Source organism: Thrips palmi, unplaced genomic scaffold, assembly GCF_012932325.1.
Source record: "Thrips palmi isolate BJ-2018 unplaced genomic scaffold, TpBJ-2018v1 HiC_scaffold_10, whole genome shotgun sequence".
Taxonomy (NCBI): domain Eukaryota; kingdom Metazoa; phylum Arthropoda; class Insecta; order Thysanoptera; family Thripidae; genus Thrips; species Thrips palmi.
This window is the reverse complement of record NW_023144621.1, coordinates 510,428-525,109: the sequence shown is the minus strand read 5'-3', so window position 1 is coordinate 525,109 and position 14,682 is coordinate 510,428. Positions and strand designations below refer to the sequence as shown.

Genomic DNA, 14,682 nt, shown 5'->3' with positions numbered 1-14,682 from the left:
GTAGTGTCAGCAGACTGATTCCGAGAGTCGTTTTCGTCGCTCTGTCTCTCTTGCACCTTAACGGGACGCCCCATGGGTGCGAGAGGGACAGCGACGAAAACGACTCTCGGAATCAGTCTGCATTAACAAGCCCGACTCCGCCTTGGTCGTGACATTATCTCCATGGGTCGAGTACGTCGTGCCAGCAACTCACGTTGTGCCTGGCGCACCAGCGTCAGCGCCGCCTCCAACATGGCCACGTCCTCCTGGGCTTGGTGGAGGCGTTTCTACACAAGGGAGGAGAGTAAGCTAAACCAAGCAAAATGGAAGGACAGACTATGTGCTTACCAGCAGGAAAGCCTCGACTGCCGCTGCCGGCACAGCCATGGGGGGTGGCGGGTTAAAGTTCGGCATAACGGCTGACTCGTTCTTCGCACAACTTATCTAACCACTGTTTCACTGCATGCGTTTCCACGGCAACCAGAAACAACCAGTTTACAATCTGGTGACAGCTGGCCGAGTGCGGTCCTTCCCCCACGCGCCACGCACCCGCTCCCACACGACGCCAAGCTCGAGGTCCTGGTGACCTGGCCGAGTGCGGTCCTTCCCCCGCGCGCCGCGCACGCGCTCCCACACGACGCCAAGCTCGAGGGTCCTGGTGACCTGGCCGAGTGCGGTCCTTCCCCCGCGCGCCGCGCACCCGCTCCCACACGACGCCAAGCTCGAGGTCCTGGTGACCTGGCCGAGTGCGGTCCTTCCCCCGCGCGCCGCGCACCCGCTCCCACACGACGCCAAGCTCGAGGTCCTGGTGACCTGGCCGAGTGCGATCCTTCCCCCGCGCGCCGCGCACCCGCTCCCACACGACGCCAAGCTCGAGGTCCTGGTGACCTGGCCGAGTGCGGTCCTTCCCCCGCGCGCCGCGCACCCGCTCCCACACGACGCCAAGCTCGAGGTCCTGGTGACCGTGGCTCTGCAGGGCGGCTGTATGCTTTTGAGTGCTGTCTTCTGGTTAATTTTTTTTTGTCAATCGTGGATTTTTTAAAAATTTTGAAATTAATAAATGGGAAGATGTTGCTGTTTCTGTAGAGTCGATTCATTTTGAGTGCTTACAAAGGAGAAAAAAATCCTATTTGGTCATATTTAATTGTAATACCTGCAACTTTTTTCTTTCATTTAGAAATAATGAAGGGTTTTCTATTGGGGCAATAGTTGTCTTTTTGTTATTGCAATTGTCATGTAACAGCAATGAAGCAATGAAGACATCTTGTCTATGTTGAGGAGATTTTATTTAAGTTTGCATTACAACCATGATCACAAGTCTGTTTTTGGACATAAATGTTCCTGTTTTTAATGGGCACAGTCAGTTTTCATTTACTACTAGGCACACATACAAGAAATACTCAAACTGTTGTTAGATAGGCCGGCACACATATGATCTATCATCTACATCAACACATATTAGCATGTCCCTTAAATTCATCACAGGAATGGCTTCGTAGTCATTTGTGAGAGAATATTTTGAAATGTGAAGAACCAGTTGGGATACAACCACATACGGTTGAAGTTGCGCAACTTGTATGATGGCAAAATATTTTACTTGAGAATTCGAACACACTTTGACAAATTTATCAATTGTTCCATGTCCTAGTTTGTTTCCATCTGACACAAAAGAACAAACAGAAGAATTCCTCTTAACAATTCGAGTGTAGGAACGGGACACAAACAGCAGTTTATTTTTTTTCAATCTGTAAAATGATTGAACATTTGAGTCTGCTTTAGATATTTTGAGTTTATCTAAACAATCAAAGACATGATTCTGCTGCAAGGGTACTGGTTTGTAAGTTCCAACAGAAAACACCCCAGGTTCAATATCTTCAAGTTTCTTCAATCGAAGTGAAGGGTGGAGCAGCTTGAAACAGTAATCCCTCACGTCTTCTGATGATATATTTTGGAGACTCTTTGGCAGCTGCTTGATTAAAAAGCATCCACTTGCAAGTTGAGTTTCAACATACCTTGTTCCATGGATCATTTTCAGAATTTCAGCATTAAGCCCTTCATAATGAAAGGTGGAAGTGTATCTCATTGGCCCGAGGTTCTTCACAGCCCAGACCAAATGCCGGAGTAAATGCATAACCATTGTCATATGTCGACTTCCATATAACACTTCAAAATTCTTGGCATAATTCTTCAGTTTATTTTCACATGATAACATTGTGTCAGGGGCTAATGAAGATGACTGCATAGTGTGAAGGCAGTTAACAAGCTCAACTTGATGTTCTAAGTATCTATCAGTCATGATTCCATCCAGAATGGGGATACAGAGGTAAAGAGCCCAGGTTTGTAATTCAGTTCCCTTGAAATATGCAAGATCAGTACCAATTTTTCTAACACCTCTTTCCAAAAAATTAGGAAGCTTCAATGCCATGAGACGATCATCAACCAGTGGAAGAAATTTCCTGAGTGAAAACGGTTGTGAACTGAAAGCCGAGTCAAATTGCAACTTCAGTAATGTTTTAGTCACACCAAGAAACAAAGTGTGTAAATCATCCACTGCGAAACCTCGGATTCCATCATACATCATTTTGAAAATGGCACTGGGATATTTTACACCATACACATTTGTATCAGGATCATGGGTTTTCTGAAGAATCTTCTGAGCTTCCTCACCAAGACGAATAGTTTCAGCATGGCTTCTTAAATCTAGATCATCTGAATATTTGAAAGCCCAAACAGACGAGTAGGCGACAGTTTCATTTTTCCCTTTCTTTGTCTGTTTCTGGTCAATTTTCTTCTGTCTAACTTTCTTCGTAATTTGAACACTTCCTCCTTTAATTTTGCAGATCTGACAACCATAGGCTCCAGAATAGCTGGCCATACCACATAGCATTATTTTAGCTGGAAGGTCAGTTGCAGCAGCAATCAAAATTCCTTTTGCAGTGGCTGGCGTCTGATTGCCAGGTGGTGTCACATCAAAACCTGACCGAATCTCTTTTACTGATTTCATGAGTGGTTCCAGAATAAGATTGGCACTTGGTTTGCCACCGAACCACACACCACCAATAAGTGTATACTCCTTTTTAAATCGTAGATGAGGAGGCAATTCATTCACATTGAAAAACACAGGCCACATGGACGCATTAGTGGACTTAAATACAGGCACTCCATCTGCATTCATAATCATTGTGACATTCAATGGTTTATCTATAGACAAAAAGCCACTTTTCTCTAGTTCTTTGTAAATTTGTCCATCATAAATATCTTCTAGATTTTCTGCACAAACTTTGGTTCTTGTATGCTTGTAGTTTAAGTTTGAATAAAATTCTTCTTGGGCAAATAACTTCTGCAGCTGTGGAATAAGTGGCATTTCAACAAAGACACATGTCCCGGATGTTGCAGGATGCATCTTGGCATTTGGACATGGAGTGTCTTTCTTTTCCAACTTGAAGTAGCAGCCTGAACAGTAATGGTGATAAACCACTGGACAATCTAAACATGAAAAGTATTTCTTGAAGAAATATAAGGTAGTTTTCATTAAATTCTTCTCTTTTTTGCAATGGAGTTTAATCAATTTCAATAAATCAACTATTTGCCTCCCACTACACTCATGCCGTTTGATGTAAGCTAAAATGGCAATCATACTGTCTTCAACACTTATTGGTGCACCTTCATACAATTGTTGATCAACATGTTCGGTCAAGCACTCCTCTTCTTCAGAGAAGTATATATCATCATTATCAGACTCTGCGGAAAAGAGAATCAATTAACAAACAGGTCACGCCAAATTAATGGGAAAAATAATACTACAATTTTAATAGGTGAGAAAAATGAAGCCTGTCTGTTATTATTTTATTGATTAATTTTTCCCTGCTGAAATCTTTTTTTCTTACTATTTTAAAGTAGGTAAAAACAAATAGTTGAAGTCAAATTTCAAGAATTTTATCAACAATACTAAAGCATTTTACAAAATGCTAGAAAGATGCCTTAATACATTTATCTTTAGATGTGTCATCAAGATTCATTACTACCCCACTCACCAAACTTTTAATGATGAAGATTGGACAATCCCTTTTAATTAAATAAAACTAGTAAATTCTTTCATAAATAACAGAACAGCTTCACCAGCCAGACCAAAAGTAACTTACCAGAACTCGAACTCGAATCAATTTCACTTTCCTCACTTGTATCTGAATCACTACTTGTCTCTTGATATATGATTTTTTCTTCAGTAATGCTATTGTCAGCTGGGTTAATATGATGAGAACTTGAATCTAGGAAGATAAAAAAAAATCAATTTACATGGTTTGGTACACAGTGTTGCAATCAGTTTAACTATAAAAACATTCAAAAACTTGTGTGCAGATAAAAAAGGTTCTTGAATTAGGGCTTCTGCATGAACGTGGGTGATAGGAATAATCCTGCTCACCCTCAAATTAAATTGTATCAATACAAACAAAGAAACCCAAACTCAAGGTGCACTCTAAACTTATATTTGACTTGTTTCGAGCAAATTTTACAAGTTTACGCCTAAACCAGGAGTGATTTGTGAAATAATTGCCTTTATAGTGATGACAACTCACCTCCCGTTTCCTGCATAATTGACATCTCAGTCACATCCAAGCAAGTAATATCCATGAGACCAGCTTTATCATCTGCTTCCCCTGAGAGAAAATGTTGAAGTATTAAGGTGATGGTACAATGAACTCATCATTGGCATGGACTTGTAGGCCACGTGGTTCCTCTCTGTAATAAAATTGTGATATAGTCTGGTAGAGAGCAGTATTCCTTATGCTCTAGGACTTTTTTCAGTCTTCTCATCACCACAGATATTATTATATAACAAAAATAAAATTGTTTGATGTAACTAATTCAAATTAACAATTTTATTTTGGTTATAATATATATAATATGGCGATGAACAGACTTAAATTAGTCTTAAAGCATAAGAAATAATGTCGTCTACAAGAATATATCACAATTTGATTACAAAGAGGAACCACATGGCCTACAAGTCCATTCCAATGAAAACACCAGTTGATGAGCAATGAGTTAGATGAATTCATTATAGGAGCACTTTTAGTCATCTCAATATCTCCATAAAAAGAGGAGCGATCTTAACACCACAACCAGCAAATCTCTAGGTTCATTTCGAGGTGCGCAATGCATGAGGTACTCAAGCAGAACATACCTATAGGCTGCAATGCTTGGTCCTCTGATAGCACACTGTCGGTTGTGACATTGCCTAGATGAGTCACTGAAACAAATAAAGATAAAAAACAGTTACACAAAGAATGGTTGTCTTCATCATGCATGACTTATAAAATTTTATTGCTGCTTGGTTTGAAGTAAAATATGAATGATTTACCACAGCCAATCAAAGAACAACTAATAACGATAAGTCAGTTTCAGTACCTTCAAGTGATTCATCGCCAAATGGGACATCTTGGTGTGTTTCATTACAGGTCTCATTAGGCCCCAAACTTGTAGTGCACTCTGATTCTAGTCAGAAATGAACAAAACAATTCAATTTTAAAATAAAAAAATTAACAAGAATGAAGGATACTTGGACAACGACAAGTATCTAGCAAACCTTCTGAGGATATTGAGGGTACCGGGCTGATCTGAATTTCATCTGTAGACAAATTTAAATCGTCAGCATCTTCATCAGATCCTTCACCATAATCTATCTTGCGCCTTTTGAACTGTCGGTCTCGATTCGACATTCTGGCAGGTGGATAGGTTATAAACACAGGCTCCTGTTTTGGCAGCAGCCGCCGCGCGGTTACGGCATGTTATTCATTCTTTCTTCTGCTGGCACCTTAGCCAACACGAAATTCAATTTTCATGTTCTCGATGTGGCCTTAGAAAATTTCAGTATCAGCATGCAAAGGAACCAAACTATAAGAATACGTTTAACTTTTGTATTCAAATGAAAAAAGACACGAAAAGGAGGAGGCAAGAAGTGACCATGCCATTTAGTTGGTCTTTTAGGGTTGGCGATTCTGCACAAAACGTTTCAGCGCATCTAACTTATAAACATATTTGACTTGTGAACTATTTTGCTTCCAGATCCATACTCTCTTTATTAGTTATGAAAAATTATTTTTAGTAAAAGCATTTGTTAGGAATTTTTGCATCTTGTAAAAGCCACCTGTCGAAAATGCTTAGTTCATTCTAGCTTGGGGCTCCACAGTTGGTACCAGCGACAATAGACGAACGGCACTTCCGCGCCGAAACAGGCTCTTTACTTTAACGGTCTTCACAAGCCCAGAGAGTTCAGATCGTTGGCCTAAAAGTCTTGTGAAGAAAGTAAGCAATTTCTATTGCATTTTTGATGAATAGAAAATGCCTGACGCCAAGGACATCAAGAAGAAACTCTTTATGGGTAAGTTCTGAGTGCTCTCTTCTCTGATGCAGGCCGACAACGTCCGTTTGGATTCGACTCAGTATGCCTATTTTAAAGTGACTTAGTTTTCAAACTAAATGGATTTTCATAACACTTTCATAACTATGGTTAGGTGTAACGTTGATTGCATAATTATATTTCTCTATTGGTTCGAGCTCTTAGTACCATAACCTATCCACATAACTTCGTTAGCAGAGGCCTCTTGCATCCCCAGCAAGAAGTTCCTGCCATGCCTGATAAATTTCACATCCAGAATCGTTCTGCAAGTGTGTGCCTGGAGGCACTCTGTTTAGAACAGTGTGCCTCCAGGCACACAATGCGAGTCTACCATATTTTTTATTTGTCAGCTAACGATTGTAGCAACTGTCGAGCTCTTTCATTCACAAGTGATGTTTTACTTTATTGTGTGTTTATAGGTAATGGAAGGCCATCTAGACCATCCAGGAACTGCACTAGAGGATCCGCTGCTGACAAAACTACCATTGATCTTCTAAAGTGTTCTTCCGCATCCTTTGACAATCTGATCGGTGAGGGTGCAGCTACTTCCGTAATTTCATCAAATACAACATTAAAAGTGACCAAGAAACAGGAGGACAAATTAAAGATGAAGATGTTACTTTCTTTAAATGATAATATTTTGCTCACAGATGGAGTCAGTTTGTCAGAAGGTACTGAAATAAGCTCTGAAAATGAAAGTGATCCAATCGTCAAGAAAACTGTTGAAGATGGACATAGTGGTAATTCAAACCAAAACAGTTTGGTGATGAATCAAGTCGGTGAACCAGATAAGGTGCAGCAAGCTCAACCTCCCACTAATCTTGGACTTTGTGGCACGGCAAACCAAGGAACTTCAACGGGTATGGAGGAGGTGCCACCCTTCAGCCGCCCTTCAAATGATTACCTACAAAATGGACTTTTTAATCAAGGGAATCAAAGTGATGTGTGCAACAGTGACCCTGCAGTGAAGACAGGAGATAGACAGATTGCCCACAGTCTGACTCAGGCAGACAGTGTTAAAGTTGTAGAAGGTCAGAAAAATGTTTCGGAAGGAATGGGAAATGGAATGCAGAAAGCGCACGAGGCAAAGATGGATGAGAGTTCACCCCTTGATGCGACACTTCCACTATTTTCAGAAACTGAAGTTCAGACTGATCCATGCTACATGTTATGCACATGCATTAAGTGTAAAGGTAAAAAATTCTCTGATTTGTTTTGTAGTTTAGTTAACTCTACATTTTAAGGAACCCAGTTCTAGTGTTTTATATGATTGATTTGTGTTTGAGGTTTTCAGAAACCCTGAGAGCTCTTAAGGTGCTCGTCATGCTCGTACTAGGAACTTGAACCTCATTGATCATCAACTTTTAACATCACATTCAAGTTGTATATTAGCGTTTGATTGGTGAGGTCTGTTGAGCCAAACGGTTGCTTTATGTGATCGAAATTTTATTCAGTCTTCTAGAGACCATCCTTCCACATGCCTTGATAGTCTCTTTAGTCTTTTCATGACCACTATTCAAGATTATTTAACAAAAATATAATTTCCTCATTAAAATTATTTAATTTAACAATTCAATTTTTGCTGCCCGCATGATGCAAAGAGAGGGGTTGCGTGATTGATTGATTGATAATCAAAAGTGTGATAGTGAAAGGCCTATGAAGAGTATCAGGGAATAATTTTCTCTAAAAGACTGAATAACATTTTGAATACATTGAGCAGCCATTTGGCCATCCAGGCCTCACCAATGAAACACCAACAAGATGAAATTTGAGCGTGAAGTAAAAATTTGATCAGCGATGAGCTTAGGGGCACCTTTATTGAACAAAGCGTTCAGATAATGATAATGCTTTTTTTCTGTTCAACAGATATTGTGAAACAGTTCTCTTCCTACCTCAATAGAGGATATAGTGATGAATGCATTGCTAGTAAAAACGATCGGACTTTGGATCAAGTAAGTTTACCTTAATGTTCCAGGAACTTGTACTGATTTTGAAGTTATGTGCTTCTATCCCAATAAATTTTGTTGCAGGGGAAGAAAGATGACTCCCGCCTTTCGCTGAGTTACTGCGGCTCCCACAACCCTGAGGAAGAAGTAAGGTCTCATTTTAACTTTTCTTACTTTCCTCTTCAAAGATAAACAAAATGTATTGTGTCTTTTGCTCTAGGAACGCTTGCCCCTATTTAAGGGTTCCAAAATCAAGGTTAGTGTGACAGCCAAAGGAATACTTAAGAACCTAGACAGGAATCCAGATTCAACCCCGAAAGATTTTGTGTATGCCATCATGGACGACTTGTATGACTCTCTTACAATGGCCAACATGACTGCTGCTGGTCGGGGCAAAAGCAATGGCATGGAGAAATGGGTCAGAGAGGGCATTATTGGTTTGTATTAAATTATTTTGTTTACTACTGCTACTTACTGGCTGTAATAAAATCTGATCGAAATTTACAATTCATTTATGATTATTTCAGTGTATCTTCAAAACAAGTTTGAAAATATTGACAATATTAATTCTTGGGTGAACAGTAAGTGCTACTGTGAGCGAAGGAAGAAGTGGGGAGAGGGTGACACTGAAGTTAGGCCTCGGCTGAAAAAGAATGTTAAATCTGTTGGGGTTAATGAGGAAATCTCCAAGAAAAAGAAGAAGAAGAAGAAGCGTGCAATCAAGGACAGCTTGAAGAAAAGGGAGAGAAACAGGGATGTGATCAAACAAAAGAAGCAGACTTTGCAGACAGAAGACACTGAAAATACCAGTAAGATTAAAAAGAAAAAGGCCAAAGTGAGGAAGGAAAAGGGATTAGAAAGCGACACTAAGCACAAATCTGGAAGCACAAGTTCGGGGAAATCTAAGCTCGAAGGAACTAAGAAGAAACAAGCTCGAAACTTTGCCAATTCACCACCAAGCAAAAAAGCTTTCAAGAGAAAGAGCACTGAGCGACCCACAGAAGGTGGTAAACGACCAAAATCACTTGAGGTGAGTCTGTTAAATTTTATAAATGATTTCAGCTTGCCTCTGAAACCTGTTGATTTCTGATTGCCATGTTGTCAATTCTGTTACCTTGGCAGGAAATTAAAAAACTTATTTAGCTTAGCAAGGCTTTCAGGCTTTAATTTCATTCCAAATGATTAGCCTTCCCTTTAGGTTCATACAGTCTCTACTTTACAGTTTTTTGTCATGATGTTTTCAGGAACTTCTTCGTCTGAGGGAAGTGGAGGCTACAGATGATAACATTCCCATCTTCGTGTCAAATGTAAAGAATGTAAGTTGCCTGCGTTTTCTCATACTTGCTTATCCTGGGGTAAAATGTTATGCCAAATAGCTCGCACAATTTTTTTATGTTTTCCTCTTGGCAGGATTCTGACAAGCGCACCAAACTTAACTCTTCAAAGGAAAAGTTCTCGAAGGATAAGTCGTCACAGCCTGGAAAAGAGGTGAGGTCTTTTGGTCTACCATTAATGCTCCTCAAATAGGAAAAGGCGAATGGTTATTCAAGCTACCCAAATCATGTCAATAGTTTACTATAAAATTATTTTCAATAACTCCTTTTGGTTCTATTCTTTTCTTTTTCAGTCTTGGAGCAGCTTTGCTACGTCCACGCCACAGGTTAAGCAATATGGAAGTTCCTCTAAGAGCACAGACCAAAAACAGAAACCAATAAAACAAGTGAATGAAGAAAGTTGTAATAGAGAGGAAGGTGAGAAAGAAGATGGTGATGAGAGTGTCAAATATAATAAACATGATAATGAAGAAGATCATGATGAAGATGATGATGATGAAGATGAAGATGATGATGATGAAGAAGATGACGATGATGATGATGAAGAAGATGACGATGATGATGAAGAAGATGACGATGATGATGATGAAGAAGATGACGATGATGACGACTCAGTCTCTGATCTAAGAGATTAAATATGAAAATTTTTTTAGTTAATGACAACTTCTTTGCACTGTGAGTCAGTTTGTCGCAGTATGGCTTTCTGTTGAGCTTTAATAATTTTTAGTTAATATAACATAAGTTGTTTCTTGTGTGAGTCTTAGTCAGTTTTTGAAATTGTTTTCAATGTGAGTCAGTTTGTTGCAGTATGGCCTTCTGTTGAGCTATAATAATTTTTAGTTTATAACAAGTTATTTCTCCTGTGAGTGAGTCTTTGTCGGTTTGTGGACTTGTTTGCACTGTGAGTCAGTTTGTCGCAGTATGGCTTTCTGTTGAGCTTTAATAATTTTTACTTAATAACATAATTTATTTCTCTTGTGAGTCTTTGTCAGTTTGTGTCAGCAGCCTTCAGCCCACGTTCAGTACACCGCAGCTCCGCGTCAGTGAGACTCAAGCGGGTCAGTTGTACGGCAGCTGCACGTTGCGTATCTTCAGTATCGCGTCAGCAACACAGTCAGTATGTGTCAGCAGCCCTCAGCCCACGTTCAGTACACCGCAGCTCCGCGTCAGTGAGACTCAAGCGGGTCAGTTGTACGGCAGCTGCACGTTGCGTATCTTCAGTATCACGTCAGCAACACAGTCAGTATGTGTCAGCAGCCCTCAGCCCACGTTCAGTACACCGCAGCTCCGCGTCAGTGAGACTCAAGCGGGTCAGTTGTATGCCAGCTGCACGTAGGGTAACTTCAGTATCATGTCAGCCACACTATCAGTTTGTGTCAGCAACCCTCAGCCCGCGTTCAGTACACCGCAGCTCCGCGTCAGTGAGACTCAAGCGGGTCAGTTGTACGCCAGCTGCACGTAGGGTAACTTCAGTATCACGTCAGCCGCACAGTCAGTATGTGTCAGCAACCCTCAGCCCGCGTTCAGTACACCGCAGCTCCGCGTCAGTGAGACTCAAGCGGGTCAGTTGTACGCCAGCTGCACGTAGGGTAACTTCAGTATCATGTCAGTCACACTGTCAGTTTGTGTCAGCAGCCCTCAGCCCACGTTCAGTACACCGCAGCTCCATGTCAGTGAGAGCCAAGTGGGTCAGCTGCCAGGCAGCTGCACGTTGCGTATCTTCAGTATCACGTCAGCCACACAGTCAGTATGTGTCAGCAGCCCTCAGCCCACGTTCAGTACACCGCAGCTCCGCGTCAGTGAGACTCAAGCGGGTCAGTTGTACGGCAGCTGCACGTTGCGTATCTTCAGTATCACGTCAGCAACACAGTCAGTATGTGTCAGCAGCCCTCAGCCCACGTTCAGTACACCGCAGCTCCATGTCAGTGAGAGCCAAGTGGGTCAGCTGCCAGACAGCTGCACGTTGCGTATCTTCAGTATCACGTCAGCCACACAGTCAGTATGTGTCAGCAGCCCTCAGCCCACGTTCAGTACACCGCAGCTCCGCGTCAGTGAGACTCAAGCGGGTCAGTTGTACGGCAGCTGCACGTTGCGTATCTTCAGTATCACGTCAGCAACACAGTCAGTATGTGTCAGCAGCCCTCAGCCCACGTTCAGTACACCGCAGCTCCGCGTCAGTGAGACTCAAGCGGGTCAGTTGTACGGCAGCTGCACGTTGCGTATCTTCAGTATCAGGTCAGCAACACAGTCAGTATGTGTCAGCAGCCCTCAGCTTACGTTCAGTACACCGCAGCTCCGCGTCAGTGAGACTCAAGCGGGTCAGTTGTACGCCAGCTGCACGTAGGGTAACTTCAGTATCATGTCAGCCACACTGTCAGTTTGTGTCAGCAACCCTCAGCTTACGTTCAGTACACCACAGCTCCGCGTCAGTGTGAGCACTTCCGGTGCAGTTTTACTTCAGCATTCCGCGAGTGGGCTGACTCAGCCAAGGATCAACTTCGCTCATCATTCAGCTTTTGGACAGCTTATGGTTGACTTTTGTCGCGTTATTATCAGCAACAATCAGTGATTTGTGCCTGTGGATCAGGATTCAATCAGCCCCGCGTCAGTCTCTGCGTCAGCTGCAACGCAGTCTTGAATCAGGTATCTTCAGCACCAGAGCAGCTAATTTTTTCTCTAGGGATGGGCATTCACTGGTCGAGAATCGAGCTAGAATGCCCCGTGACGTTTTAAAATGAAGGTCATGAATGCGTCTAGACGCCTGTAAATAAATATATCTCGTTCTGTGACAGACAGCTGTCAGAAGTTGAATGAAGGCAAATTTTACAGTGTTGGAAAAATGGGGTGTTTCCCGATTTGATCGGGAAAAAGGAGGTTATAACGCAACGAAGTGACTTGGATAGGCCTGGTTTGCATTGAATCGTAGTTCAGACTTGTATCTAGTGCGGCGACCAAAAAACAGACGGCTGCAAAGACTCTCGTCCAGTGGAAAGGCATTCGACCCGATAATCATATTGAGCAAAAGTGTTGATTTTGGCCGTTTTCAGACCTTCAACAGACCGTCCCGTACGAAGTATGACAGCTAGAGACCTCATCTATGGCTCAAATGAAAGCTCTTTAAGCGCACTACAGGTGGTATTAAAATCACGGAGCTTCAACAAGAGCTGTGAGAGGGAAAGGCCGGCGATGTCTAATTTGGTCAGTTTGCCCTAAAATGTCTTACAAAGAAATTTCCCATAATACGAAGAAAATGGCGCAAGCATAATACGAACGTGGTTTTTCCTCGTATTACGAAGGTTTTTCTTTGCATCTTTGTACACATGTCGTGTCACATCCAAACGAATGTGACATCCATGTACTGTCACATTCATTTGAATGTGACATGCCAACTTTGTGACACGCTATGATTGTCAGAATAAGGGGTGTCACGTTCGTATTAAGGTGGCTCATACAATGTTAAAAGCACTTTGTAAAATTTTTTTTTGGTGAAGATGGATTAATTGTTTAAATTGTTTAAACAAATTTTTTAACAAAAAATGGTTTTCTTTTTTTCTCTTGAAAACAACTATTGCAGATATAAAGCCCATTCTAGTCAATTCTATGACACTACTAGGGATGAGTCTCCCTGACTTTTTCCCCACAGATCTGAGCAAGTATGCGAACAAAATCTTCCGAGAACCAAAATATTAAACGTTTCGACTAAATCTCCAAAAATTGTCCAAAGTCACTTTCCATTAAGCCAAAATGAAGCTTACTCAATTATCTAAAAGGGTTTTTAACACAGAAACTGTAAAATCTTAATCCGTCTACATCAAAATTTTTTTTGGCAAAGTGCTTTTAACACGTATGAGCCCCCTCAATGTGACAAAGTGGGCATGTCACATTCAAACAAACGTGACAGTACATGGGTGTCACATTCGTTTGGATGTGACACGACATGTGTACTTGGGTACCATGTGTCACATTCGATTTAATGTGACAGTTCGACAGCTGATTGCGTGTCACACCCGAAGTAATGTGACAAAGCGGTGCGGTATGTCACATTCGTTTGACTGTAAATTTTCATCGTCTGTCACGCTCAAACTAACATCGCCGTTTTCACGTGAAACCAAACGTGACGTCACATTCCTCGCCTACCAGTGTTGGTGTCCGGGAGAATTCAGAGAGTTTCAATGAGTTTCTAACCTAACCTAACCTGGCCACGAATTTGTCCCGATCGCGATCGGTCAAGCCGTTCTCGAGATATAGCCGAAAGAAGAAATCGGGAATGTAGGCAACACGTGGTGCATGTGTGACCGACGGGTTGCCTATGCGGCGTCTTGCAGGCGCTGTCGGAAAGGGACCTTTTTCAAACGCGTTTTTAGGCGTTCCGACGAAGGAGGACCCCTATTGCCCGGGGGCCCCTCAGAATTCTTCTTCTACGGACCCCCCAGGATGGACATTTCGCTCCCGCCCTATTAATCCTTTTCATAATACAATAAAAAGTCCAGAAAATCTTAAAAATTTATCGTGGAAATTTTCCGTAAACGACTAAAACATAAAATTTTCAACAATCAAGCACCCTTATCCGTTCACATTTTCCAGAAACGTTTCGAAGAAAAAAAGTGCCACTCCTCAAAACTAAACTTCCTGCCTCATCAAAGTGACAAAAACTAATCACTGTTCTAAGAAAATAATAAAAACATGAAGAAAAAATTTTCGATGAAAACGTCCCACTGCCATTATACCAACTGTCAAAATTTAAAGTCCATGATAAAAAGAAATTAAAACGCCGTAAAATTCACAAATGCCAATGTTCATCATTGTACACTGATAAAACATTTACACATAATTCAAATCTGTCATTAGTAAAAACTTCACAGCAGAAAAGACAGAATAAATAGATTTTCCGCAATTGGCAACAATTTTCTCGGCGTCTGCGCACTTTCGAAAATCGCGAGGCTGAAAAAAAAGAGTAGTCGCGCATTGAAACTGCCCCTCCATTGTTGCTGAGGTTGGATTGTTTGGCTTGCTTTTTAAAAGG

At 41.6% G+C, this 14,682-nt stretch overlaps 2 protein-coding genes across 4 annotated transcripts in view; one reads left to right on the top strand and one right to left on the bottom strand.

Annotated features, from left to right (window-relative positions):
• LOC117646678 overlaps nt 1-14,682 on the top strand; it is a 586,045-nt gene that overhangs the window by 107,092 nt on the left and 464,271 nt on the right. The window lies entirely within an intron of this gene.
• LOC117646055 lies at nt 76-12,335 on the bottom strand. 3 transcript variants are annotated; one of them, XM_034386730.1, is made up of 7 exons: nt 12,063-12,335; nt 5,567-5,608; nt 5,389-5,475; nt 5,165-5,230; nt 4,557-4,637; nt 4,122-4,247; nt 76-3,720 (listed from the first exon to the last, which is right to left on the bottom strand). In XM_034386730.1, the coding sequence occupies exons 5-7, from the start codon at nt 4,609-4,611 to the stop codon at nt 1,391-1,393; spliced, it is 2,511 nt and encodes an 836-aa protein (XP_034242621.1). In that variant the 5' UTR covers nt 4,612-4,637; nt 5,165-5,230; nt 5,389-5,475; nt 5,567-5,608; nt 12,063-12,335; the 3' UTR covers nt 76-1,390. The 3 variants fall into 3 exon arrangements, with proteins under 3 accessions (XP_034242621.1, XP_034242612.1, XP_034242602.1); XM_034386721.1 differs by lacking the exon at nt 12,063-12,335 and adding an exon at nt 8,342-8,473 and having other exon boundaries at nt 762-3,720; XM_034386711.1 differs by lacking the exon at nt 12,063-12,335 and having other exon boundaries at nt 775-3,720; nt 5,567-5,735.

Excerpts from the sequence above, each read along its gene's own strand:
- LOC117646055 (XM_034386711.1), bottom strand. The coding sequence starts at position 5,699 with ATGTCGAATCGAGACCGACAGTTCAAAAGGCGCAAGATAGATTATGGT. Across the intron at positions 4,248-4,556 it reads AATTATGCAGGAAACGGGAG|ATTCAAGTTCTCATCATATT; the intron begins GTGAGTTGTCAT and ends TTATCTTCCTAG. Across the intron at positions 3,721-4,121 it reads TGATTCGAGTTCGAGTTCTG|AGTCTGATAATGATGATATA; the intron begins GTAAGTTACTTT and ends TCTTTTCCGCAG.